The 27939-nt window shown below is 43.2% G+C and overlaps 1 protein-coding gene across 2 annotated transcripts in view; it reads left to right on the forward strand.

Annotated features, from left to right (window-relative positions):
- The window catches only part of itpr2 (inositol 1,4,5-trisphosphate receptor, type 2), a 61130-nt gene extending 33553 nt beyond the window's left edge, over positions 1–27577 (forward strand). For both annotated transcript variants that reach the window (XM_030053401.1, XM_030053402.1), the window contains exons 38-57: positions 1238–1358; positions 1682–1869; positions 2012–2192; positions 3162–3415; positions 4638–4838; positions 5082–5192; positions 5575–5670; positions 6326–6445; positions 11296–11412; positions 11520–11712; positions 11938–12063; positions 13625–13800; positions 13932–14096; positions 14230–14413; positions 16040–16105; positions 16916–17037; positions 17908–18073; positions 18257–18417; positions 24010–24171; positions 26073–27577. In XM_030053401.1, coding sequence (XP_029909261.1) covers positions 1238–1358; positions 1682–1869; positions 2012–2192; positions 3162–3415; positions 4638–4838; positions 5082–5192; positions 5575–5670; positions 6326–6445; positions 11296–11412; positions 11520–11712; positions 11938–12063; positions 13625–13800; positions 13932–14096; positions 14230–14413; positions 16040–16105; positions 16916–17037; positions 17908–18073; positions 18257–18417; positions 24010–24171; positions 26073–26153 — 2991 coding nt within the window. In that variant the 3' untranslated portion in view covers positions 26154–27577. The remainder of the gene's footprint in view (positions 1–1237; positions 1359–1681; positions 1870–2011; positions 2193–3161; positions 3416–4637; positions 4839–5081; positions 5193–5574; positions 5671–6325; positions 6446–11295; positions 11413–11519; positions 11713–11937; positions 12064–13624; positions 13801–13931; positions 14097–14229; positions 14414–16039; positions 16106–16915; positions 17038–17907; positions 18074–18256; positions 18418–24009; positions 24172–26072) is intronic.
- Positions 27578–27939: the final 362 nt, after the last annotated feature.

The raw sequence follows: 27939 nt of genomic DNA on the forward strand, positions 1-27939 counted from the left end.
AGGTCAAATGTCACAAGAGAGGCAGAGAGATGTTTTAGAAAGATAGGAGGCGAATAAAAACATTTGTCAACTAAATTTCTAGAATTGTTATTTTCCCCGCTAGAAGCCAACTGGTTTTACATAACATGTTTTCTCTCGGTTACACATAAAGCACATCCTCTTACACACAAATGAGCACGCACAGCTTCCCTTCCTCTCTTTCTCACCTCTGTGTGTGTATGTGTGTGTGTGTGTGTGTGTTTGTGTGTTTTCTCCATGGGGAGCATATTTGGGAAGCTGCAGGCTGTGTTAGAGTCTATGGTTCTTCTGCCTCAATTTGCTCTTTGTCTCTGAGAAAGCTGTCAACTCACAGAATGCCGTCTCCACAGTCACAGAAATCTGCATCTGTGAAGTTGTCCATTACTGTATATCTTGTAATCAATGGAAAGCGGCATGCTGGGGCCATGGTGTTCGCAGTTGGAATCGTATGTGGTGTCAAAATATCATTCAGATGCCCTCATATTCATAATATAAAATGAAGAAGGCGACAGTGTAAAGATTCCCCTCCGTGGCATCGGCTCTGTCATTCTCCAGGATGTGTTTTCTGGCTTTATTTTGAACATTTCATCAGACAAGATCAATGCCAATTACTACCAACCTAAATATTTTGAGTACTCATCTGAGCCCCCCGTCTTTATGATGCCTTTGGAGAACACTGTCTCAGCTGCTGTTTCAGAATCTCTCATAAGTGCTGAATTAGGATCTGGTTATTGAACAAGACTATTGTTGTCGTGCTCCTCAACGGGAGACTCCAATTTCTCTGTTGATAAGGCTATTGTCATCCAGGAAGCCATCGTTTCCATCAAGAAAGCAGTGCACCATGGGATGCTGGTGATCACTCCAATTAGATTGAGAATGAAATCTGCTTTAGCCCTCTTGGGAATGATTGTCTTGATTTGGTTCCAGGAAATACGCCGCGCCACATCACTACACTATAGAGCCACCATAGCCTTTCTTTTGGATGGAGCATTTCTTTAGTGTGTCTTTCTTTTTGACATTTCATTACGTCTGTTTGTCAACATTAGGTATGGATTCCAAAATGCTACTTTACATTTTCAAGGCCTATGCAGGCAATAACTAGGTTGCTATAACAAAACCAGGAGTGTGAAATGTGAATTTTCTAGTTTCAGGCTGGTATAGAGGAGACATTCTCTCAGACTGTGATGTGGATTTAACATTACCATTTTTGTCTCCGCAGGGAAACGTGTTAAGAAAGATTCTCCTCACGCGCTACTTTGGAAATCAAAGGCTTCTCTCCAAGTCAGAGTTTGGGAGTGGAAACTGCTCATCAGGGGGCTTTGTCAAGCCGTCGTCTGGAGGTACCAAGAACCCCAAATAAACCCAGTAGCAGCCGCAATAACTACTCACTGCTGAGGAAACAAGAGCAACTAACATGACAGCACTCCACTTCTTAGGCTCTTAGTGCTCTTTGACAGTCTCTGGCAGACACTGAATCTCGCTAAAGCAATTCCTAAGCACACAAATATATATTTATATCCAAATACAAATGCTGATAGTTTCTGGGTCTGTTTAATGATAGTAATAAATCACATACCACGACGCTGCACACATCATCAATAATGTTAAACTTAACTGTCAGCTCCGATAACCAGTATTTATGTTGAATATTAAACTTGCACAGGAGGTTCCTCTGCCGTCGACTCTGACAAGCCGGGCTGCAGCATAGCAGAGATCCAGTGTCTGCTGGACAACGTGGGAACATCAGAGCTGGTGATTGACCTCATCGTCAACACCAAGAATGATAGAGTGTTTGAAGAGAGCATCCTCCTGGGCATCGCCCTCCTCCAGGGAGGAAACACGCAGATACAGGTGGGTGATAATATACGTATACACATGCATATTCAAATGATTTATTTATGTCCACGCTGATGAACCGAAGCCCTGAACTCACACATACTCCCACTAATTTCAGGAAATGTTTGTTTTTTTTTCCTGCCTATTTCCTACCCAGAACTCCTTCTACAGCCAGCTATACAAGCAGAAGAAGTCAGAGAGGTTTTTTAAGGTTTTCTACGACCGCATGCGTCTGGCCCAGCAAGAGATCCGCGCCACCGTGTCCGTCAACATGTTTGAGATCAGCTGCAGGAAAAGGGACGATGACAGTGACATCACTGGTTTCAGGTTCAAGAAAGGTACAACACATTGATCACTCACCGTAAACTTTGCAAATTTAAATTTTAATGAGCCCACTTTGGCTGGCCAGCAACAGTCTGAGTGCGGCCAAAAAACATTTGTCTTCAACGCTCTGTGGAACCGCCACACGTTTGCTCTAATGCAGCAAAATCATGCGAGTCTTCTCAAATGAAGAATAAAAGGGAAACAGCCACTTGATTATGTACACATAAGAGAGAAATGAGCATTTACGAGTGGCATAGTCACTCGTTAATGCTCAGAGTAATGCTCAAATGAGTCACTGGGGTCAGAAAGTCGTGATCTGAGCATATTCGACCAGCCTCTCCGTAGAAGCAGGAGGGGGGGTCGGTGTAAAACACATTCAGATGTGAGCTTGAAACCCTTAATTGTTCTCCTTTACAGTATCTGTGATCCTTTTCCGAATGACTGAAGTTAAGCCAAAATGTCTCTCACAGCTCTGTGTATGAAAGTCGGACACGCCATGGCCCTAATCCAGCAAAAACGATTATTATTACCCCCACATACAGTATTGTTGAGTTTGACGCCCTTGTACAGTATCTGTGATCTTTATTGCTCTGTTGCCCTCTTCGCATACTGTTGTTCCCAATGCCTGTGGTCACATGTCAGAGGCCATGTGACAGCCCACATCACAAGCCTATCAAAAGACCATTGTATCAAGATCGGCTGTTTTCATACTCCAGAACCCCACTCAGCAGTCGCCAGTTTGTGAAGGGGGGGGGGGGTTCTCTGAATTACTTTTTGTAAAGACGTCTAGCAGTATCACAGGGTCGGCTGTCACTGATCATAAAATGTTAACCACACTATTTGAATGTTACAGTTGTGTTTGTTCACCTGCACCCACTAACAAAGACCCGTCCTCCATTAAATGTTCACTCAACTGTGTTCCATCTCTACTGAATGAAAAGTAAATCGGCTTCTTTCACCTCCACCTGCATGCTGCTGTGTAGTGAAAGACTCGGGGCTTCATATGAGGGAAGAAATGCGAGGCCAGCTAAAGGAGGCGTCCTCGATTACCTCCAAGGCCTTCTGTGCCTTCAGGAAGGAGCTGGACCCTGACCTGGAGGGTCTGGGCCAGAGCAGTGAGATGCCCGGGGCTGAAGAGGCTATAGAGGAAACTCAGATGAGCCCAGCCATCACCATCATGAAACCCATCCTACGCTACCTGCAGCTGCTCTGTGAGAACCACAACTCAGACCTGCAGGTACTGGCCCGTCATGTAATCTAGAGGAAAAATCGTTAACCACCTTTTCAACACATCTTTATTTTGAGTACATTGATATATATGTTTTTTGTTTTTAATTTATTTAGCCTTTATTTAAACAGGAAAGTCCACTGAGTCTAGCAGCACAAATAAAAAACGCAGTAGTTTCCTACAGAAAAATACACCCATTTAAACATACAGGAACAAGCTCAAGTTTCAAGTTCAAGTTTATTTCGTGCCCTTAGTCACTGTTAGTCTCAAATGGCCTAAAAAACCCCAGAGGCCAAAAAGGGGAAAAATGGCATAAATCTCTGGAGGAATCACAGAGAGAGGGAAGCCTCTTCCAGGCTGGCCAGGAGTGCAGTGGATGCTGAGTGGGCAATTATTTTCTCAAAACACATACAGTCTATTAGTTAAATACAAACAAATCAAAACGAATCAAATCAAATCAAATCAAAAGAGCAGAATAAGAAGAATAATGGAGCCCAGTAGGTTTGAGTACAATATTTGAGCACAGTAAGGAGCATAACAAGGTTTCCAGTGGCCTGCCTGGAAAAAGCAGGAAACAAATGCAGGGACATCCTAATGATATTGCCTCCAATTCTTTCATTTTTAATTTAAAGGCATTCATTAAAATTCATTTATTGAGTTCTAAATCACCCAGTAAGCTATTCCTGGCAGAATGTGAAGAGAGCATAAGAGCCCCTTTTCAAAACTTTTTACCAACATTTGGGAGAGAAACGAAATAAGATACATCATGTGAGCACAAATGGTATTGCCCAGTGCTTTTTTGCAAGATATAGTCGCTGAGATAAGATGAGAGCATGCCACAAATGGACTTAAAAAAATAAAGGCATACAATGTAAAGGTCTACTGCTGGCGAGCAGTCCTGTGTGTGTAACTCACGGTGGTGGGTCAGAGCTTTAGAAATAGTAATGAACATGGCCGAGTCCACTATCTGAAGACGCTCAGCAGAAACATACATTTATAGAAATCACCACTATGTAGTACAGGTAAAAACATAGCAGGGACAAATGGCTTTTTAACATTAAAATTAAAAGAAAAATGCATCTTATTTCTAAAATGAAAGTGCAGCTTTAACTAGATACTGTGCATGTTGCTTAAATGTTAGGGAACCATCAGTTAAAATACCCAGGTATTAATGATAATTGATACCCTGTTGATTTCACTATTAATTATTGTTTTTCTCCTTTAAATCCAGAATTTTCTGCGCAACCAGAACAACAAGACCAACTACAACCTGGTGTGTGAGACTCTCCAGTTCCTGGACTGTATTTGTGGCAGCACCACCGGAGGCCTTGGGCTGCTGGGCCTCTACATCAACGAGAGCAACGTGGACCTGGTTCGGCAAACCCTGGAAACCATCACCGAGTACTGCCAAGGACCCTGTCATGAAAACCAGGTAGGACGGATCTGCTTGTTTTCCCACGTAAAACAAGCGACTCTTGCTCCTCCATAAACGTTCAGACCTTGCCACGCAGCACTGTCATGTCAAAATCAACTGGGCTTCAACACCTGGGCTTTCACAATCTCTATTTTTAGTGTGTATTCACAACTTGTCAAGCACATATACAGCACACTCCTATGACTCTTCATTGTTAACTGATGTGATTTGACACCAACTATAGCCTCCTTACTTTTCCAGTCCTGTATAGCCAAGCACGAGTCGAACGGCATTGACATCATTATAGCGCTGATTGTCAACTCCATCAACCCCCTGGGGAAGCACCGGCTGGACCTGGTGCTGGAGCTCAAGGTGAGCCGCACGTGTCTCCGAGAGCCTCGAGAGGCTGCTCGCTATGGCGCGCAGACATTAAAAGCCACACTTGAGAGTGCACACACTCAGGCTATACTTGGCATTTAATTTATGGCACTCATTATCTGCAGCAGTAGAGACTGAGCTCAAGATGACTGGGAGTTTATTTAACAAATCTTCCCATGCTCGAAAAATAAATTATAATGGATGGTGTTTTTATGATTGTCATTGGTTATGTAAGTTATGCAGCGCTGTCTTTCAATTAAATGGTTTATTTCAGTTTAAATTGTATCCATCGACTCACTCGTTCTCAAGATACTGTTTGTCTGTAGCGTTGAGTTGATCAGGATGTGAAGGTCACCGGTTGGGCCTTGTCTTGTAGAACAATGCCTCCAAGCTGCTGTTGGCGATCATGGAGAGTCGACATGACAGTGAGAATGCAGAGAAGATCCTCTACAAGATGAGACCCAATGAACTGGTAAGTGCATGTGAGCGGGAATACACAGACGCACACACACTTACCCGCATCATGACAGACAGGATCTGTGTAAAATTTTCAAGTGAATGTCAACAGTAGGAACAGCTTATTTACTCGCATTGCTGCAATGGAGTAGCCTCTTGAACGCTTAATGCTTTTTGAGTATTTTTTTTTTTTTAAACTCAATTATTTTCTTTAAGTACGATTCGCTCAAGTATTGTACTTCACAAGGTTTTAAACTGACATCCATTACTGAGTATGGATTTTGCAGCTCTACATAAGCATCGGAAACTGGAAACGATGCAAACTGCAAAAATTGTTTCCAATCACGGTGAACAGAGTAATGTGGCTTTACTTTGTATGTGATCTTTATTGTGTAATTTCTCTGTTTTCCTAATTTTAAAAAATCCATTTTGAACTCTGTGCTCTCGTCGTCTGTTTTATTTTCTCAAAAACAACTCCACCTGTTGCTCTGTGTACATTTTTAAAATGAGCTAATTTCTCATCTTTCACCTAAGTAGATACCAGTTTATACCAGTACTTCCACCCCAGCGAAGTAACAATTCTTCTACTTAAGTAGGACATTGCGGTACTCTTTCCACCTCGAGTGAATGTCCCATGAGGAGCAATGAACTGTTACATTTCTATGCCCCAGGTGGATGTAATGAAGGAAGCCTACACCCAGGGGCTGGAGAGTGAGGCAGAAGAGGACAGTTTCATAAACCAGATCAAGCCCAAAGACGTTGGACATAACATCTACATCCTGGCCCACCAGGTACGGTTGCCCCAAGCTGTCAGTGATGGGGAAAAACGTGTTACTGCAGTTTTAGGGCTGTACCGGACTCCCCAGACTTCCTCAGTCGAATCAAACTGAGCTGCTGAATACAACAATTCAACTGTTGCTCTATTTACTGTTTAAATTTGACAGTCAGAAAACGCAGTGGCACGAGTTTCAGTGTCGATGGAGCACACTTATAATAATCAAAGCAATCATAATCAGTCATAATCAAATGCAACAGAATCATACAGACATTTTTTAAGCATTTAAAATCTATAAAACTCATTCATAGGGCTGCGTAAAGATTTGCTGGGCCGTTTTGAGTCACAGACACTGTCGGAGTAATGAGATGCAATAATGAGGCGGCGGTTTTATTCCCTGTATTTCTAATTACCTACTGTAATGTTATCCCTGTGCGTTTTGTAAGACTCCATTGTGTTTTATTGTGGTATTGCAATGCACCTTGACTGCGTTTAAAAAAAAATAATAAAAAAATTTAAAAAAAGGGAAAAGGAAGAAAGAGAAAAGAAAACCTGCTGGGGGTCTGTGATAGATGATTTGAAAGGTCGACTTTGAGGAGGCAGAGCTGCTGCAATTCCTCTCTCTTTACACCTTCTGCTGACCTCAGCACCTTGCAGCACAGGAGTAGGGAGGTGTGTGTGTCCCCTCATGGGTGCAAGCATGTTACTAGTTGGGTTTTTATGTACCGGGTGCCAAAGGCTGGAGGAATATGGTTCTGTAATACACCTACTCTGTCAGTTTTCTAAAATTAGCTGCAGGATATGTCACTTCTGCTGCCGACAGGTAGGCTGATTCATAGCTGTAGGCTGGTTCTCCTATCGCCCAGACAGGTAGTAGTCATTGTATTATTAAATGAGTCTGGTTTGCCTCCTCCAGGGTTTCGTCAGTACAGAAATCAGAGCGGAGCATTGTGTCAAAAAGGTGCAACCAGTGAGAAAGGAGAGAAAAGAGATGGTGTGTGTGTGTGTGTGTGTGTGTGTGTGTGTGTGTGTGTGTGTGTGTGTGTGTGTGTGTGTGTCTACCAGTTTATGTCAGCTGAAGAGGGCAGATTAAGTCTAGCGGGCTTTCACTTCTGCCTTTTCAGAGGCAAATGTCAGACAGGGTATTTTCGTCCTTGCAGCAGACGAGTTTCATCAAGACAAGGGAGGTCCTTTTGACTGTTCCACTGTTGTGTTTTCCTTTTTTACCTTAGAAAGTGAAACACACACACACACACACACACACACACACACACACACACAGATGCATCTACAGTGATGGCACACAAAACGTAGACGTCAAGTTTTCAAGTACCTGCTTGAAATCACATCTAGCCTGACAAGAGACAGCTGCCTCGCTCCTGATGTCCCTCAGTATTTTCAGTGAGAGACGAAAAGTAAAGCCAGAACTGTTTATCAAATGGAACTAAATAAACAAGAAAAAGATGTAGCTTTTTTCTGAAAATGAGGAAAGTTAACTACTACATCTTGATCTAAAAAATATTTAGAATTTGCTGATGTTTATTCAAAGGCTGTATTGTCATGTCAGAGTGCATTGTTTTGTCTGGTTCTTTTTTTTTCTCGTGAAGTTTTCGACCAAAACATCCATAATTAAAGCATTGTGTGTTGCAAGACGGTGGTGTTGCAACGATTTCCGTCTCTCCTGCAAGGTTGCATTAAATATTCATCAGCTTGTTGATCTGTTGAGATCAGTCCGAAAGCAGTTTTCATCTTTGTGAAGTCTTGGTGAAGTTCATGTGCTCTTGAGGTCTGGCCACGTAAAGTGTCATATTCTTAGGTGGCAGTCTGGCCTTGTGGTTAGAGGGATAGATTTGCCCAACTACACAACCAGTCAAAAGTTTGGACACACCTTCTCATTCAATGTTTTTTCTTTATTTTTACTTCTTTCTACATTGTAGATACAAACTGAAGACATCAAATATATGAAGCAAGATATATGGAATTATGTAGCAAAGAAAAAACTGTTAAATAACTCTAAATATGTTTTATATTTTCGATTCCTCAAAGTAGCCACCCTTTGCTTTGTTGACAGCGCTGCAAACCCTTGGCCTTCTCTCAATGAGCTTAGTCACCTGAAGTGGTCACCTGAAGTGGTTTTTACTTCACAGGTGTGCCTTATCAGGGTTAATTAGTGGAATTTCTTGCATTCTTAATGGGGTTGGGACCATCAGTTGTGTTGTGCAGAAGTCAGGTTACTACACAGCCGACAGCCCTATTGGACAACTGTTAAAATTCATATTATGGCAAGAACCCATCAGCTAAGTAAAGAGAAACGACAGTCCATCATTACTTTAAGAAATGAGGGTCAGTCAGTCCGGAAAATTGCAAAAACTTTAAATGTGTCCCCAAGTGCAGTCGAAAAAACCATCAAGCGCTACAACAAAACTGGCTCACATGAGGACCGACCCAGGAAAGGAAGACCAAGGGCCCTATCTTGTGCCACCCGCTATCCGCTGCCACTACCCGCTACCCGCAAATTGCGGATTTAGGAGCTTCCGCTATCCCTAAACGGTATCTTGCGCCACCCGCTACCCGCTATCCTTATGCCGACTCCGTCATTTGCGCCTGGAGGTGTGTTCGTGGGCGTGTTTCATGCGCTATCCCTAAGGTTGCTATCTTGCGCACACACTTAAGGGATAGCGGATAGCGGGTGGTCAGGACCACCCGCTATCCGCTATCCCTAAAGTTTGGGCTGTTAGGAGAGTGCGCCCAGGCGGCTTCAATGCGCGCCCCGACGGAGCCTCGCCACGCACACGGTCGGACTGATACCGGGACGCCGCCGGAATGGACTGAGTATATTACTCATATAGACTGTTTAGAGGAAAGACTATTTTAATTGGACACTTACGCCAGCATGTTTTATTGTTTTATCATAAGCCAGCAGCTGTGCTATATTTTTATTTTTAATATTTTATTTGCCCAATCTACCTTGTCAATAAATTAGTTTACACATAGTTCCACCTCTGCCTCTTGTGTGTGTGTGGTGTGGCCCGGGGATTTTACTCAATCAGTACAACCTTGTGACACGTCCACTTGGACACATGTGGCTCCACCTCCCGAATTAACTCGCCTATAATATAATATATCATATGTATATATATATATAAAGCCAACTTGCTTTAGCCTCAGTAGAAGCCCTGAGAAATCTACCTCCCTCTCTCCATCGCGGGTTTAGGATTTAGGATTTAGGATAGCGCATCCTGCCCTTAAAGGCAATGGCACCTGGCACACTGATTGGTTTAACTGGCATAACGCCCAAAACACGCCTATTCATAATATAGCGGGTAGCGGAGGTGTTTTGCGGATAGCGGGAGGTGCACAAGATAGCAACTTTTACGGGGGAACGCCTCTTCCTAAATCCTAAATCCGCAAATAGCGGGTTTAGGGAGTCTGGCGCAAGATAGGGCCCCAAGAGTCACCTCTGCTTCTGAGGACAAGTTCATCCACGTCACCAGCCTCAGAAATCGCAAGTTAACAGCAGCTCAGATTAGAGACCAGATAAATGCCACACAGAGTTCTAGTGACAGAGCCATCTCTACATCAACTGTGCAGAGGAGACTGCGCCAATCAGGCCTTTATGGTCAAATAGCTGCTAAGAAACCACTACTAAGGAAAAGAACAACAACAAACAGAAGAGATTTGTTTGGGCCAAGAAACACAAGGAATGGACATTAGACCAGTGGAAATCTGTGCTTTGGTCTGATGAGTCCAAATTTGAGATCTTTGGTTCCAACCGCCGTGTCTTTGTGAGACGCAGAAAAGGTGAACGGATGGATTCCACATGCCTGGTTCCCACTGTGAAGCATGGAGGAGGAGGTGTGATGGTGTGGGGGTGCTTTGCTGGTGACACTGTTGGGGATTTATTCAAAATTGAAGGCACACTGAACCAGCATGGCTACCACAGCATCCTGCAGCGACATGCCATCCCATCCGGTTTGCGTTTAGTTGGACCATCATTTATTTTTCAACAGGACAATGACCCCAAACACACCTCCAGGCTGTGTAAGGGCTATTTGACCAAGAAGGAGAGTGATGGAGTGCTGCGGCAGATGACCTGGCCTCCACAGTCACCGGACCTGAACCCAATCGAGATGGTTTGGGGTGAGCTGGACCGCAGAGTGAAGGCAAAGGAGCCAACAAGTGCTAAACACCTCTGGGAACTCCTTCAAGACTGTTGGAAAACCATTTCAGGTGACTACCTCATGAAGCTCATTGAGAGAATGCCAAGAGTGTGCAAAGCAGTAATCAAAGCAAAGGGTGGCTATTTTGAAGAATCTAAAATATAAAACATGTTTTGAGTTATGTCACACTTTTTTGTTTACTACATAATTCCATGTGTTCATTCATAGTTTTGATGCCTTCAGTGAGAATCTACAATGCAAATAGTTATGAAAATAAAGAAAAAACATTAAATGAGAAGGTGTGTCCAAACTTTTGACTGGTAGTATAGCTCCACAGATGTTGCTCTGTAGCTGACGATGTGGTCTAACCCTCCTGTAGGGGGTAAAAATACATTGGTATGAGGTGGATGAATGAAATGACCATTATGATCATTTAACAGCTTCACATCTGTACAGATACCTTTTGCCTGTTCTGTCCGATTCTGACATAATTTCGTTGTAAATAATGACTTTCATCCATCAAGTATAACATTTTCCAAGAACTGAGATTTGTTGTCCAGGATAGCCCATGACACTCCACCACAAAGTCTAACACGGCCGATTGTCTTCACTCCTCCTCCACGATCACCTGTAACATCATCACCAAAGACAAAGTGAGATGAATGTGCAGTGGTTAGTTGTAAATTGCAATGTTTTTGAATCCCAGCTTGCCAGACACAACAAGATCCTGCAGCAGAGCCTGAAGCCAGGAGCGGGACAGGATCCTGATCACGAGCAGGACGATGCCCTTCGTTACTATGCCAATCACACAGCTCAGATCGAGGTAGGCCTTGTGCAATCGTCAAAATGTGCTTATCTGGACTCTACTGAGACAAACAACCAAACAAACAAATCGATATAATGAGGACGTGTTGTGCATCAATTTGCCAGATTGTGCGTCACGACCGCTCCATGGAGCAGATTGTGTTTCCGGTCCCGAACATCTGTGAATACCTGACCGAGGAGTCCAAGGTGCGCGTATTCACCACCACCGAGCGGGACGACCAGGGCAGCAAGGTCAACGACTTCTTCCAGCAGTTTGACAACCTGTACAACGAGATGAGGTGGCAGAAGAAGATCCGCAGTAGGTCCACACATACATTCGGGGTCTGTTGCCCGGGCAGTGATGATTATTGTGGCGGCAGAGCCAGTCATCTAGATGATTAATGATGAGTATGATCCACGGTGTCCAGGGTCTGTTATTATCAGTATAAATTGTTGGGCCTGCTCTGATCGTGTGGGTGTGTGTCTTTTGAGAATATATGTATAATTATGAAAACCCTGTCTGCTTCTTGTTCTGTTTGTACAGAAAATAAGGCTCTGTTCTGGTTCTCACGGCACATCTCCCTTTGGGGCAGCATCTCCTTCTACCTGGCCTGTCTGCTCAACATCGCTGTGGCTGTTTTCTACCCCTTCGGTGATGATGGAGATGAGGGTGAGAATTTCTGATTCTCGCTACTAAAACAGTCTGTATAATTTGCTGGCTTGAGACGGAGTGGTTGTTCCTGGACGGATTCCCACTGGATGTAAGTGAGGAATAAGCCTGGCCTGATCTTGTGGCAAGGCTGAAGTTAGTCTGGTTTCTGCCAATGTCACAGGTATTATTCATGCTGGAAAGACCTATAGTTTCCGCTCAGAGTGAGTCTCCCGCTGTATGAGTCTTTACCTTGTCAGCATGATGGATGGACAGGCTGCGGATGAAGCTAATTGACCCTAACCCTAACCCAAAATGCATTCTGTATTCATGTATTTCCACTGGGGAGTTCAATTGATTGCTACTTGACATGCTTGTCTGTCACTGCACAATACTGTGGAGCTGATAACCTTTGCCATTACACTCACACAGATCTGATTCCTCTGATTAGATTTTAGTTCGCTGTGTGTTCACATTTGAAAATTGCTGTTTTATGCCTCCTGTGGTTTTATTTATTTAAAACCGGTCACTCGGATTGACAACAAGTTGAAATTCACAATGAGCGCGCACAATAGCACGCCATGAAACTCCAACAGAGATTGTTTTTTTCTACCGAGAGTGAGCTGTTCCAAGGTCGATCGCCACATATCACAAGTGTTTTATACATGTGTTTTGCAGAGCATACTGCTTTTTTTTTTTTCAGGCTCATTTTTAAAAAAGGCCAACCTGATCCTAAAGGACCCTGCCTACTGTCTTCACCTTTAATTTTGTAGGAGCAGCGGCAACCAAACAAAATCCAGAATTCATGTAAATCAAAATGAAATGTATTTAATCCCAGATGTAATTAAAATTTATATTTATTTTGATATTGATAAGGTGGATGGTTAAACCAAAAATTCACATTTAAAAATCAGGGATTTTAGTTATAGGTTGTTGGATCTTTACTATGCCTGCATGCTTTGCAAAAATGGTTTGTAGCAATGTAAATTCTAGGTAAATTAAAATAAACAGACCAAACTTACTTTTCCTCACGCCTCCACATTGTTTGTTTGAGCATCGAGGCTAGATTCACTGTACACTTTAGAGCACAAAGTCTTAACTACTTCCCCATTAAGTCTGGGACATCCAGTCCCAGTATGAACAAAATGAGATTTTTTATTTAATATTTACTTTAGTCACTTAATGTCTCTTGGTGTGAATAAATGATGCAAGTCACGCAAGAAACCTCAAATAAATTGTAGTCCCTGTAACCTCCCAGTAACCTTAATGTAAAGTCTTTTGCCTCAAAGCATTTTTAGCAAACACATCATTCGAGTATCGTCCTTTCCCTAAAGACCAGTAAGTGTCCTTGGCGGTTTACAGTGCCAGCTAAAGAGGAGGCGTTTGTTTTGAGTGATGAAGTCGGTGGTCCCCATGGGCTACCGTTGACATTTTAAGTGTTGCCAAAATGTTTGGAAACAGAGGCTGTGTTGTGCCCGGTAAGGTACTTAGCTCAGTTGAATAATTCAGTAGAGAAATGCCACTTCTTGTCAGACCATTTATGCGGTGTACCCCTTGTTGATGTTTTAATTCTCCTGTCCAGGCACCCTGTCCTCGTTGTGGAATATCTCCTTGTGGGTGGCGGTGGGTGTGTTCACCGCCTTGCTTCCTGTCCTACCCAAGCCGTGGGGAATCCTGTTCTTCCTCGTCTCCCTTATCCTGCGTGCCATCTACACTATGGGCCTCGGTCCCGCTCTGCTATTGCTGGGTGCTGCCAATGTAAGTAATGTGAGATTCAACCAAAATTTTGCTGAGGGGATATATCAGTGTTCATCTAATCATACATAATTAGTGTTTCTTTTTTTCCCCTCATCATTAGCCTTGTCCTCTTCTTTTCTCTTCTCTTTCAGCTGTTTAATAAGGTAGTCTTTCTTGTGAGCTTTGTGGGTAACCAGGGAACATTCACCCGTGGGTACAAAGCCGTGGTAATGGACATGCTCTTTATCTACCATTTGGGCTATGCTATCATCTGCGTCCTTGGCCTGTTGGTACACGAGTTCTTCTACAGCTTCTTGGTAAGTAATCTCTCACTTTTTACTTCCACTGTATTGTGGCGCTCCACAGACAGGCGTTCTGACTGTGCGAGGATCATCTTTCTGTCCAAATGAATTTGTTGATGAGCTGATCCACGTGTCCGCGCCCCCACAGCTCTTTGACCTGGTGATCCGAGAGGAGACACTGCTCAACGTGATAAAGAGTGTGACAAGGAACGGCCGCTCTATTATTCTCACAGCTGTTTTGGCCATCTTTCTTGTCTACTTCTTCTCCATCATCGGCTTCCTCTTCTTCAAGAATGACTTCCTTATGGAGGTGGACCGGCCCTCTGCACCAGGTCAGACCTCCCAAACCTGCTGAAACACCCTTTAGTCATCTTTAAACCATGGTGAACAAAGCATTAATGAATAAATCAGTTAGTTAAAAAAATGGAGAAATAATTAAAAATAAATAACCTATTAACCTGTGTGTGAATAGGTGAAAGAGAGTGCATGAGGGAGAATTATATACATTACTATATTTAGGATTTTGTTTGCTTTCAGGAAAGCACAAGTTAAATTACTCATGATTTTTATTTGTGTAACTATATACACAGCAACACATGTTCTTAGGTACCGTGCCCATCTGACGTGTGTATGTGTATGTGTGCGTGTCTGTGTGAACGTGTATTGAAAACACTGAGCATGCATGCGTGGGCGCCTGTTCATGAGCTCTGGCACAGTGCTCCAGTGGTCAGGAAGACAACCTGCTAGCACATGTGCACCTGTTGCATAACCTCGTGGCCGCGCCGTTCTGTGTTTCGCTGAACAGAGTACAGCAGAATAGCGTTTGGGTTATGTAACCAGCTGGGCTCAGCCCCGTCTCTGTCTGCTGGCTGTGGGCTGTGGGCTGAACTGCCTGTGGGCACAGCCGGGGCTCCATCAGACCTGAGCAGCACCTTCACCTCCCTGCTGCTACGTCTGGGCCCCGATATCCGGCACTCCCTGCCATCGACACCATGTTCCCTCAACTCTGTGTCTCTTTGCCAATATCTCATGTCTCTTGGCCAGAACTCTTTCCTGCAGCCCATCATAGCTTGAAGTGGAACTGAACAATTAATTGAAAATAATATAAAAATCACAATATAGTGCAGAATAAGTGAAATATTCAAGCCACAGGAGCGCACACATTTTACTAAAGATAAAATGTGTGACAAAATTCCCTTTTAAATGAAGTCCTGGCCTACAGATTGTATTCTCCATATGTAAAAAAGCATATTTTTTGTGATCATTTTTTTATTTTGCTGATATCAGCAGATTGTGAACAATATAGTATTAGTAATCTCTGTAATTTAACATTGACATATAGGATATTTAAGCAACGTTAAAAAAAGCCAAAACAAAAAAAAAAACAAAGAAATACAAATAAAACAGGTTGGTGCAGATACTGTCGTCATTTAAGTATTTTTTTTTTTCAGTGAAACTAACGATTAAGGTGCAAAAGTGATCATTCCTAGTCAAATTGTGAATCATATCATAATATCATTATCTGTCAAAATAACTGCAGTATGATTTTTTTTTTTTTTTTTTTAAATATCCTTCAGCCCCTCAGAGGCCCTTTTGTCACCCTTTGCCTCTCTGGCTGAGTTAATGACATTCAAGTTACGACTTCTCCCCTGCTGCTCGGGGTTTCGTTGATGTGCAAATGATGTGTGCCGTGCTTTTTACTTTTTAACTACACTTTAACACCCACCCAGCACCTGCTTCCTCAGTTTACGTAATATTTGACTACATCTTTCTTGCTGACATTATCGGAGTTGATAAGATGTGGCGGAAGGAGTTTGATGCCACAGCACAATTTGGTTATCAGTGACTTCTGCTACTAGTGGGCACAATATTTCACTCTTGGAGTTATATCATTTGCTATAATAATGTCTCCGGGTCATTATGTTTAATCTTCTGACCTTATTGCTTCACATTTTTAGGGAAAAACAGTGGAGTTGCTGAGACGTGTATGAGAGACAGCTGCCCTGACTCCTCACCTAAGCATGGTAAGTTTTTACCAAACGTTGCTGCAGAATGTCCATTGAAATTAAATTTTTTTCCCTCGTGTGTGTGTGTTTTTTAATGGATCCTTTTTCACAGCCTACCAGTTTTCAGAGCAAGTATTTTTGTGGCCAGTTGTGGACTTTTATGGCTGTGGTTGGGTGTGGGTGGGTGTGTATGTGACCTTTCCAGCAGCATTCAGTTCCTGAAAGGTTGCGCACAAACACATGTGCACATGAACACACACACACACACACACACACACACACACACACAAAGAAGCATGATGAGGCAGAGGGGGTGACTCACACTCCTGTTTGTTCTCCTGCCCTGTGCATCTCGACGGATCACCTGCACTAAAGTGGCACACACGTGACCTCATCTGCATCCTCTTTCTCTGCGTCTTCGTCTGCCACGCTGCCTGCGCTATTTCAGATTTTATCCCCCAGACTTATTTTCTTTCTAGTCCCTCTGTTTGTTTAATTTTTCATCTTGGTCCTCCATTTGTTCTTTCATCATGCCGTTATCAGCTGTTTTCACGGAAAGGCACTTCAGTGTTGACTCACTAGAAGGTTCTTGTAATAATAAAAGGCTGTTGAGTGATAGTTTTCTGAATTAAGTCAGACTATACTTGAATAAAGGAAATTCTCTTGAACCCACTGTTACTCATTGATTTGGGGATCCTGCACCTTAAAAGGCCTACAAAGGTACACACAAAAAGACACACTAACACTCTCACACTCCTGTCTTTCTCCCTTTCTCTGTCTTTTTCTGTCTGACTTGCTCTTCACGCTGTTTCCTGTGTCCAACTGTAGATGCGGACAATGGGACAGAGTACGTGTGTGACACTTTGCTCATGTGCATAATCACGGTGTTGAATCAGGGACTGCGTAATGGAGGAGGCGTTGGAGACATCCTCAGGAGACCCTCCAAAGAGGTCAGAGAGCCTCACAATGAATGAAGGAATGAGTGTGCTCATTAATTAGTTTTTCTTCCCTCAGTCCAAGTCTGTTTGTAATGGTGTGAGCCAGGGCTGGGTGACACATTAGTATTACATCGATATTGTGATATGAGACTCGATATCATCTGGGATTTCAGGATATTGTAATACTGTGATATTGCACAAATGTTGCCTTTTTCCTGGTTTTAAAGACTGCATTACAGTAAAGGGAGACATTTTAGTGGAGTTATTAGACCGTTCTCGCTGTTCTATTATTATTTCCCTCTGCGTCGTCATTATAACCATTACCAGTGATTGTTTAGCAAAAATCTCTTGTGTGTAAATATCTCATGAAAGCACCAGTAGTCAAACCTCCCATTATCTGTTTTCCTAACAAAAGACCATGCTAATGCAATATGAATTCGAAATAGTTTATTGTATGGTGGCGAGCTGAGATGATGTAGGAGGGGTGGATTGAGGGTCCAGATGGAGGGATGAGGGAAATGGGGGTGTGGGTTTAGGAATGAAAGGATGAAGAGATGAGAGTGAGGGAGCGATCTGATTAGATTGAGCCCCCAGTGGTTCCTCTATTCAACGATGGAAGGAGAAGAAAGGGGGTTGGGTGGAGGGATGTGAAAACTGAGACAAATGTGAGAGGAACAGATAACCTAAATATTTTTGTGCGGAAACGGCATGTGTTTGAGATGCGCTTCGTAATAAAACTTTGTATCACCCAGCCCTAGTGTGAACTATTCATAAATGGTGCAGATGTGGCTACAGCTGCTGCGCATACTGCAAAATAATTGCAGTGACTGTGTGGTGATGGTGACTTCCCTTCATGTCTCACCTTTTAATTGTCCCACCCAGGAGCCTCTGTTCGCAGCCCGTGTGGTTTACGACCTCCTGTTCTTCTTTGTTGTCATCATCATCGTCCTCAACCTCATCTTCGGCGTGATCATCGACACCTTCGCAGACCTGAGGAGTGAGAAACAGAGGAAGGAGGAGATCCTGAAAACCACCTGCTTCATTTGCGGTGTGTACGGCTGTGCTTCGCTCTCAATATTGTACAGCAAATGAATGACGGCGAAGTGACAGAGCAGCGTGATATAAAGGGTTGCTATGGGGAAAATTGATGTTGGTCTTGATAATTAAGCTGGATAATAAGACCCTGCCGTCACCGCTTCATACCACCAACCCCTCTGCTAATGTCTCACAGGGCTGGAAAGGGACAAGTTTGACAACAAGACTGTGTCCTTTGAGGAACATATCAAGTCTGAGCACAACATGTGGCACTACCTTTACTTCCTGGTTCTGGTGCGGGTGAAGGATCCCACCGAGTATACTGGGCCTGAGAGCTATGTGGCTCAGATGATTGAGGTCAGTAGACTGTGTAACACCCTTTACACATTATATTAACATTAATGCCCAATGAATGAAGTCCAGTTAATGTATTGTAGCACTTGTGCAGTCTTCACGCACCACCAGAGATGCATCACACCGCTGATTTGCTTTCATGTTTGCTTTCAAGTTTACATTGTGAAGCGCTGTTCTTTGACATGACGCATACACACACCGACACACCCAAACGTCTGCATTTTTATTTATTATTCCAGCAACATTCGGACCCGACAGCGTAGTGAAAATGTAATACTCAAACAAACACACTCATTTCACATCCATAATTCAAATTCCTTTTGGTGAGTGTTAGCAGTCAGCATGCAGATGTCATAGTGTTGGAGGTGTGCAGCCTTCATCTTTTCCTCAGTTAGGAAACTTATACAGCGTACCAGAGAACCTGAGCCTCCACAGCAGACGAGTGATAAAACAGCCCCAAAATGAGACTGAGCCTCTAGGCCTGTGCCAAGCATCCCAATTTATTCTCCTTCCCCCTCACCGGTGAAAAGAGATGGGTGTCTGTGCTCAGGTAGTACAGCAAGGAGTCTGTGCAATGCTAAACTCCTAACCTGCTGGGACACAGTGTGGTTAAATAGTAATTAAACCTGGTCAAGCTCTATTATCATCAGTGCACCAACTTGCTGCACAGACACACAGACAAGAAGTTGAAGGATGTAAGGGCAACAAAAGGTGTTGCCATGAGGTTAATGGATTCAAATGAAGCCTTGGAGCACAATGGCACATTTTGTGATTAACATTCAGTCGTGATGGGCATAAGAATGGTTGCATAATAATGAACAATTTGCATAACAAACAGGTGACAGACATCTTATTAATATGCATCAGCAGGTCCTCTAACAGGTCGGTACTCTGATGCCAGGCCAAGGTATCGGTGCATGACAAGGTAATGATGATTCAGGAATTTATATTAACGCCTTCTAATATAGTGCAGAAAGACTCAAGAGATTAGTGCATTCAGACTGTTTACAACACAGCTGCCGCGTTTTGTATTAATTTTTTACTTAATATACTACCCAAGTGTTTTTTTTTTTTATTTCTTATAAAGAGCGTTTTCGATCGCAGCAACAACCGTGTGTCCAGTCACACTGTCCTCAAGCAAAACCCTGCACACCCACCTGCTGACTCACTCTTGCTCGTAAGGAGAGAGTATAAGTGAAATGAAGATGAGGATGCGATGGAGAAACAGCCGAATTTTAAATGAGGAGAAGACTTCCAGAGAGTACATGGTGCTAATCTCTGCACCAGCCTGCTCCACTTGCCCCACACTGCAGAGCATAGAGAAGAGGCTGGAGTAGAATTTGACTCTGTGTGTGTGTGAGTGTGTGAGAGTGTGTGAGAGTGTGAGTGTGTGTGTGTGTGTGTGTGTGTGTTGTAGTTCTGCAGTCTGGACAGCACTTGCTGAGTTCAATCTTTATTGTAATGTCCTACACAACACTTTGGGGGTGGGGAGGTGGAGGGGTAACTCAACATGAAGCAACTGCACTAATTAAGACTCTGCCCTCCCACCCCCCGCCTCCCACCCTGTCTGCAAAAAGCTGAAGCCTGACGACCTTAGACACACACACACACACACTCACTCACAGACAGACTCCCAGAATGAGTGTATCTGTTAGGATAGGATCGAATGATGTGGCACTAAGCAGAAGAATAGTATCATGTTACACCGAGTATCTGTTCGTGTGTTGTGTTTTGTTGTGCATGTGGTTGTGACTGTGTGCGCGCGGGTGTTTGTGTGTAAAATTATGACAGCAACTACAGGGCTAGCAGGTACTGCAGCAGCCACAACGCTGTTACATAACCCATCTCAAGTGGCCTGCTAATAGCTCAGCCCTGCCTGGCACGTGCTCTCCTGTCCCCTTCGCTCTCATACATACTCTCACGCATGCACACACACATAGACCCCGAGTCGCTATCGCATCATGAGCTCTCCATTTCCTTAGCAACGCAGATGTGACATGGTGTCAGCAACAGGAGCAGCAGCCGAAATGGGAGGAAAGAAAGGAAAAGAAATGCAAAGAAAAGAAAAGAAAACGAGAGGAGTTTCTAAACTTGTGATCCGAAATGAGGGCAGAGGTCAGATTTGCCCTGTGAGATGTGGTCGAAATGTGGTTAATTTAACAAACTGCTCAAGAGGAGAACTTGTGTGTGTGTGTGCGTGTGTGTGTGTGTGTGTGTGTGTGTGTAGTATCTCAGCTGATAGTGTATTTGCCCCCTTATCTGCAGAATAGGCTGGTAAACTCTGCATGTAGTATGCGGTTATATCTCTTGTCACTTTATCTTTGGTTGTTCATTACAAGCTTCCTACTGCTCCTTTGTTCACAGTCAGAACCCTGACAATTTTTTAGTTTATATTCAAAGTGCTGTAGTGCGTATAGATGAAGTTTTATAACTAAGTTTGTGAACAAAGACCTTGAACATATCCCCTTTCTGCACAAAAGTATATAGGCACACCTTTTCCGTTCCTCTCCCCTTTGTCTCAGTAATGCCTGTTCTTGTAGACACAATGCAGATAGTGCAGAAGCAAAGAAAAGTAAAGCTAAATTCCTTAAAAACCACATACACATTTTCTATAAATTGTCTAGATGTTATTGACGTTTGATCAAGGTCAAGGTTACTTTTATTGTCTCCCATGGGAGAAAACTGTTTTAGATAAAAAGAAAAATACTGCATAAAAACAGGAAAACAGCAAACATGCTTGCAACATTAGCCTATATTCAAATCTTAAATATAAATGCAATGTGTAGATCGCACACGTTACAAAACAAACATTAAAAGTATTTGTAGGGCCAGTTTACCATATCTGTGTTACCATATGTATGTTTGCAGTCGTATATGAGAACATAACTGTTGCTAAAAATTTCTTCTCTACCATCTCAGGAAATGCAGCATGATGATGTCATGGGATTGCATTTTTTCTTTCATCTCGAGAACGCATAACTTCATGAGGTGACAGGAAAAATAATCCCGGGAAATTTTTAGAAAAATGTCTAGCTCAGAAGAACAGCTACCTGAAAGTCAGCCTTGGTGGAATTCCTCTTTAATGTCTGATGCCGGTGACATCTGAGGCTGTTCTCATAGTCTGTTTACAACGTCAACACAGAGTCTTACTGAGCTGTGCTCGAGCTCTCTGCACAGTTGAAGTTTGTGCGTGGAGAGGCGCGACAGCAGTATGGCGACAGCGGCAGAGTGAGAGGCACATGAATTTCTGTGAAGTCATGCTCATTGAGGTGTTCAAATGGATCAGCGAGGCAACACTGAAGCCCTGACTCATTCAGACAGTACAGTGCAGCGGAGGCTACTGTACTGCCTAATGAACGGCAGCAAGACAAGGGTGGGGTTGTTCAGATTGCTGCAGTCACCATTAAAACTCCCAGTTAATCCAGTGAGGAAGATGATGCTGCAAGTTGCACAAGTGACTGACCATTCCATTCACCCTTATTAATGTCTCTAAGCTCTCTTTATTGAATCTTGGAGCTTGCTTAATCCATCAGTTATGGCCAACTGGGTAAAACAGGCGTCAGATAGTCTTTAGTCTCCCTGATGTTTCACCTTTGTCTTTGAGCTCACAGAGCCTTTGCTGTGCTCTGGATGCTGTGAGAAAGGAAGCTTTTCTTTTCAACTTTTATTTGCCCCTTTAGGCCAGAGGTCCAAATTAGCCCATGATTTTCAGGCAAACTCATGTTAGAAAGATTCAATTCATGCTGTGCAGCTCAGCGGTCATACTTAATCAGTCAGTCTGATTTTCTCCTGTGTTCCTTGCTTGCTTGCCTCAGAAGGCCCTTTCTTTCTCTCGCCCGATTGCTCTTTTTTACTGGACTAACTTGCAGCACCTACTAACTGGGTAGCCCTCTGATTATCACAACATAATTTGGTCCCATGCTGTCTTCAGTGATTATTACTGACCCACATAACACCTATAGCACAAAATGCTAACTTTAGTTGCTGCTATTTTCCCTGCAAATTACCTCCAGGGTCATTCTGAAGAATTGCTGTATAATACCTTCCTATTTAATCCAGGGTAAAAATAGTTAAATATGGTGCACTTGTTATTTTTTTTTGAGCAACAGGCAGGGTAAGCATCGCAAGGTATGGTGTTTTGCACATTTAGACTTTGCGCCTTCACAGTTAGAGATCCCATGAAATGGACTCATGGATCAGAAGAGATGGATGGATCAGATCACAAGTGTAAACCAACAGCGCAGACTAAACCCTAACCTTAACACAATAGGATGTCAATTTTATTTGAAGGGATAAATGAACGAGAGAGTATATTTAAAGATTTGAAGGAGTCATGTGAGGTGATTTCATGGGGACTTTAAAGCTATGAGTTTGTCATGGCTGTCAGAACAGATGACTTTTGAAGATGCGTTGCTAAGGCTTTTTGCGGGAGCTTCACAGAAGGAGCGAAGTTGGAATTGGAGTGGGAATCCCATGATATGTCATGGCTGTGAAAGTCTCCACTCAGCACAAGTGTGATAAACTCATTAGGTATAATTAAAGAAACAAAAACACATTAGCAGCTCTCCTCCGTACTTCATAGCCCCCTCCACCCTCACACCTTGCTCTCCAGGTTTCCATCGCTCCTCTCTGTCCTCTGTGTCTCACTCCCTACTCAATTTCCCCGTCCCTCTTGTCTATTCTTATATAAGAGGAGGTGGGAGAATACCTCAGTCCTCCTACTGGACCTAGTGTGGTGCCAGTCATATCCCACTCTCAGCACCTTTCAAGTAATTTTTATCAGCAGAACTGGCAAAGGAATATTACATAAGATCAGCTGATGGCGATCTGTCTCAGTTTCAGAGACCTCACAAGAGCGCGTTTGCAGAAACACACACACACACACACGCACGAACACGCTCACACTTGAATTTTACTGCACACATGTCCGCACAGATGCACACCCATATTACACACACCCACACATATGCAAACATAGACACATAGACACAGTTAAGCCCATTACATAATGCTGTAGGTTCATGTTGCGTGCTGTCTGTGTTTTTATCATGGGATTACTTCAGATGGCTTGCTTCTCCACTGCGGTGTTAATACTGTGAGAAAATCATAATAAACAAAATGTGTTAGTTTTGCATCCGAGCACACACACAAACACCACTCTCCCAATTGTGTTGTTGATAGACGACTGTGACTCATCCCTACATCAGCAATGTGTTTATGGAGTGGGTGAGAATTGAAATGCCTGTTGCTGTTCATATTAGTGTATAATTGCTATCCACAGTATCCAGGAGACAGCAGCCATGGTTAAAAAAATGTACACAATGTTAAGAGCAGAACTTAGACCAGTTTCTACTGACAGAATGATTAATATTTAACCTTCATGCCTGTCTCCAATTACCAGTATCTGTCTGTTTAGTCTCCTCCTCCAGTATGACTCTTGTGCCGCAGCACTGTGCATTTCTATGTGAATCCTCCTTGTCATTTCCTGTGCTAGCATACTGCTGCCACCATCTCTGTGACCTACTGATTCATCTTAATCGCAGCCTTATCTCTCAGCGCCTCTGTCTCATCCCATCTCTCCTTCACTCCTTCCAGGAGAAGAACTTGGACTGGTTCCCCCGCATGAGAGCCATGTCTTTGGTGAGCAGCGAGGGTGATGGCGAACAGAACGAGATGCGCTCTCTGCAGGAGAAACTGGACTGTACCATCACTCTGGTGGCTCAGCTCTCTGGCCAGCTGGCTGAGCTGAAGGAACAGGTGAATTGACACTTCACACTGTGTTTCATACAGCAGTACAAAATGCTACGTTCTAATCTGAACCCCAAGCCTAATAAATAAACTTGTCTGTAGGAAAATTCTGTTTCATTTTAACCACTGGTTTCACTTGCTAAACTGCACGCATCAGTATTCAGATTCAGTGATGTCAGTTCACAAGTCCACCGAGATTAATGACCCCAGTGCACTGAGGACAGTATCGGGCCTCTGATGTTCCTGTACAGAACATGACAGGCGACTATCACGCCGGGCGATAAACATGACCGCGAGCTGCCAACGGGCCCTTGGCTGTTTGGATGACTAATTCTTGTGCAGCAGTGTGACTGATCAGTCTTATCACCTGCCTCCCCTGCATGTGATCCCAGTCACAGGCCTATCCTTGTTCCTCTTCTGCCAGATGTGTGAAAACAGCTCCCACTAAGGGAGGATCACACTTCCATTAGAAAAAAAAAAAACAACAACCTCTAGTGACCTTTGTGTGGAGAAAATTCGATAAAATCACCCTGATAGTTGGCTTTGTGTGCTGGCCTAATGGTTCGAGAGGCTGTCCTGCAACTGGAATGTTCCAGGCTCAGTCCCTGTAATAGCCCATGTTGTGTCCATTAAGAGCCATGTGTACTACTGAAGTGTCCTTGAGCAAGAAGCTGAAACCGTACCTGCTCGCTCAATATAAGTAGCTCTTGTTATTAGTGCAAAATGTCTATCTGTTTTGTGTGAACTCAGGGCCACAGTAGCTTCTGCCTTGCTTATGTTTATGCAGGCTGATCTGGAGGAGAGGGGTTAGCGATGATAACTCAGCTTGTTGTTGCGAGACAGAAATTATCGCTTATGCAACTAGAACTGAGTGCGTTCATGCAGTACAAGGTGGAGCCCATCAGTGGCTGTGCAGTCATGAGGGGAGACCGTCACCCTGCATGTCTCACACTACTGATGAGCCCAAAGTGTTTCTGACTGGAAGGGAAGTACTGCAGCAGCTCCTCTGCTCTTACAACCTCCGCTGACCTCAGCACCTTATAGCTGACATGTGATACAGTATGTACATATATTTGAGTTTGTGTGTGCATTTGGGTTTTGGGGAAATAACCATTGGGTTTGAGGTTCGTGCTCAGGATACGGGATTTCCCTGAACTGCTCGTAGAGGTCATTGTTCACAGAGCCAGTGTCCATTTGTTACGTCAACTCAAACCACTGCAGGAACTTGTCTGATTCATGAAACTTCCCCACCGAGAGACAAGAGCACAGGTCACCGTTTTGAACAGCAACATGCCCACAATTGACAGTGCCCTCTAATGAAGTTTCCAAGGGTCACATTGGCTTCCAGTCACATCAGTGGAGCTGAACGAGGCAATTTGTGTGGAGAAAAATTATCTCCATATTTTGTGTGGTGCTTATCTTCTACTTTATGTTGTCAGGAAAGTATTTTATAGCATTGAAGATCAGCTGTAAATTTTGTGAAGGAGATTGAGAACAAATGCTCAGCTGTCAAAGAGGCTAAAGATGAGATGACTAATGCAAGAGGGTTTGTCAGTCTGTTTTTATGATGGGCAGCACTTAACAGATTTGTTTCTTAAACTGATGAACTACTGGGCTGCTCCATTTCATTTCCTTTAACTGAGCTTACTTACTCTGTGGGTACAGTTTTATAATTTCATTTTACCCTTACCCCAAGTTCAAATCAATAAATACTTTTCTGTTGGAAAAGTAATAATTATGTATGAACATAGTGGGAACACTTGGTCCTGCATAATAACCTGCTCAGCAAGAACAGAAATAGCACAAGACAAAGTAAAGATAATATTAACATAGCAATGCAGATTTGCATATTATACTTCATGACATTGAAAGGCCCAGGTTGATTTTTCCCCCCTCTGTTTCCTTCACAGATGACAGAGCAGAGGAAGAATAAGCAAAGGCTTGGGTTCCTGGGTCCTACTCAGGCCAACCATCACATCCCAGCCCACTGACAGGGCGCAGCAGTGGACCCCTACTCGAAGCTCACAGGAGAAACATACGCAAACACACACTCAGTGTCCAACCTCAGGCACAATACCTGTGTAGCCACATATAAAACCACAATCACTAGTGTTAAATTGCAAAGGGCTAGAAAGTATTGATGCACGTACATTTTGAAATAGTGCCTTTTCTGCAACACAAACAATGCCTTATTTGATATGAACTGTGCCTTGTGTGCAGCAGTCCTTACTGAGGCATTGAAGCCGCTCGTCTGCACACATTCCCTTATGCCTTCTCATACACTTAGCCACTCAGAGACTCTGTGAATGATTTGCCAGCCTTGGCACACATTTGCCAGCATAGAATTAGTGTGCCAGAAAGAGGTTTCAGGGAAAGGTTAAGTTAAGGTTAATGGTTAAGCGATGTCAGTCTTTGGATAGCCATGTGTTAACCCTCTGCACGCCTTGTCTGTCTCTGGGGCCACTGTGTATGAGAGACTGGGTCAAACACACACAGGTTTGCAGGCTGTGCTCTGAAAGTCAGGCTTTCTTTCATTAATGATCAGCCCCGCAAGGGAAGAGTGAGTCTACAGTAACATCAAATATTCATTCTCTCCTTGACCTTTTAGATTTTTATTGGTATTTATGTGCAGTGTGGATATTATAACTGGAGTATTATTTTTGCATCATGGAAAATGAGTTGTTTTTTTTTTTTTTTTCTTTGTCTTGCTGCCTCACTCATTAACTTTTACATACAGTGCACTTTAAAAAAATAAAAGGGATGGGGGCGGGGAGGGGGAAAAAGGTAAGATCAAAACCGGAAACCGTGATCGGTTCGGAGCATTATTCTTCTTACATGCTCTGACTTCTGTTTGAAAATGCCTTCACTGCACCGTTTCATCTGCCTTTGTACAGAACTGTACAAAGCATATAAATAACAGCAATGTGAAGTGAAATAATCTGATTACCTGTGTGGAATTTACTTGAAAGGCGTTTTATGTCTAAATCTTAAACTGGTACAGAATGTAGTGCTGAATGAAGATGATATGATTACTTTTGCAGTTCTTTGTTACAATGTTAAGATCTCCATGTTGATAGAGATATCAGCTAATAGGCTACTGTAATATTTACTGTGTCGTCTTAGATCATCTTCCATCATCTACTGTTTGTTTGACTTTGATGTTATTGTTTTGTTTGTTTTTTTTTTTTACTCACTGTGTAAATTCTTCTCACCCATCTAGATTCTTAGTGTGAAAAAGGGTTTTTAAACTTGCACAGCCAAATTTCAGATTATGAGTGTGTGCATTTGACGGGAATCGTCCTTGACGCTTTCTACATAAACAGTATTAAAAAGGAGAAAAAAAGTATAAAACCTGTGTAGATAGTGTATTTTATCGTTTCAGATGTTGCATTGTAATAAATTCACAACAAGCTAAGATTTGCTGTCATTCTTTCAGTCACACGTTTTCTGCCTCGAGCATCGTTGTTAGCGTTGAATGAACGCCCCACCCCAGAGTAACACTCACTCCACTGCACCCATCTATCCACCCCACACACACACACATGCACACACATCATTTAATCAGCGACCCCCCACATAGAGAGCATGACTCTGGGACCAAACATGCCCCTCCATTTGTCAGGCAGGATCATATTTCAGCTCGTGGCATGCCCTCTAATATAAAAAGAAAAGTTCACAAACACACTGTGTATTTGGGTTAGCACCACACAGCTGCTCTGTTTACCTCAACTTGACTTTTCATTTTATTAATAGCTCATTAACGATACACCGAGCTGC

This window comes from Myripristis murdjan, chromosome 6 (genome assembly GCF_902150065.1).
Source record: "Myripristis murdjan chromosome 6, fMyrMur1.1, whole genome shotgun sequence".
Lineage (NCBI taxonomy): Eukaryota > Metazoa > Chordata > Actinopteri > Holocentriformes > Holocentridae > Myripristis > Myripristis murdjan.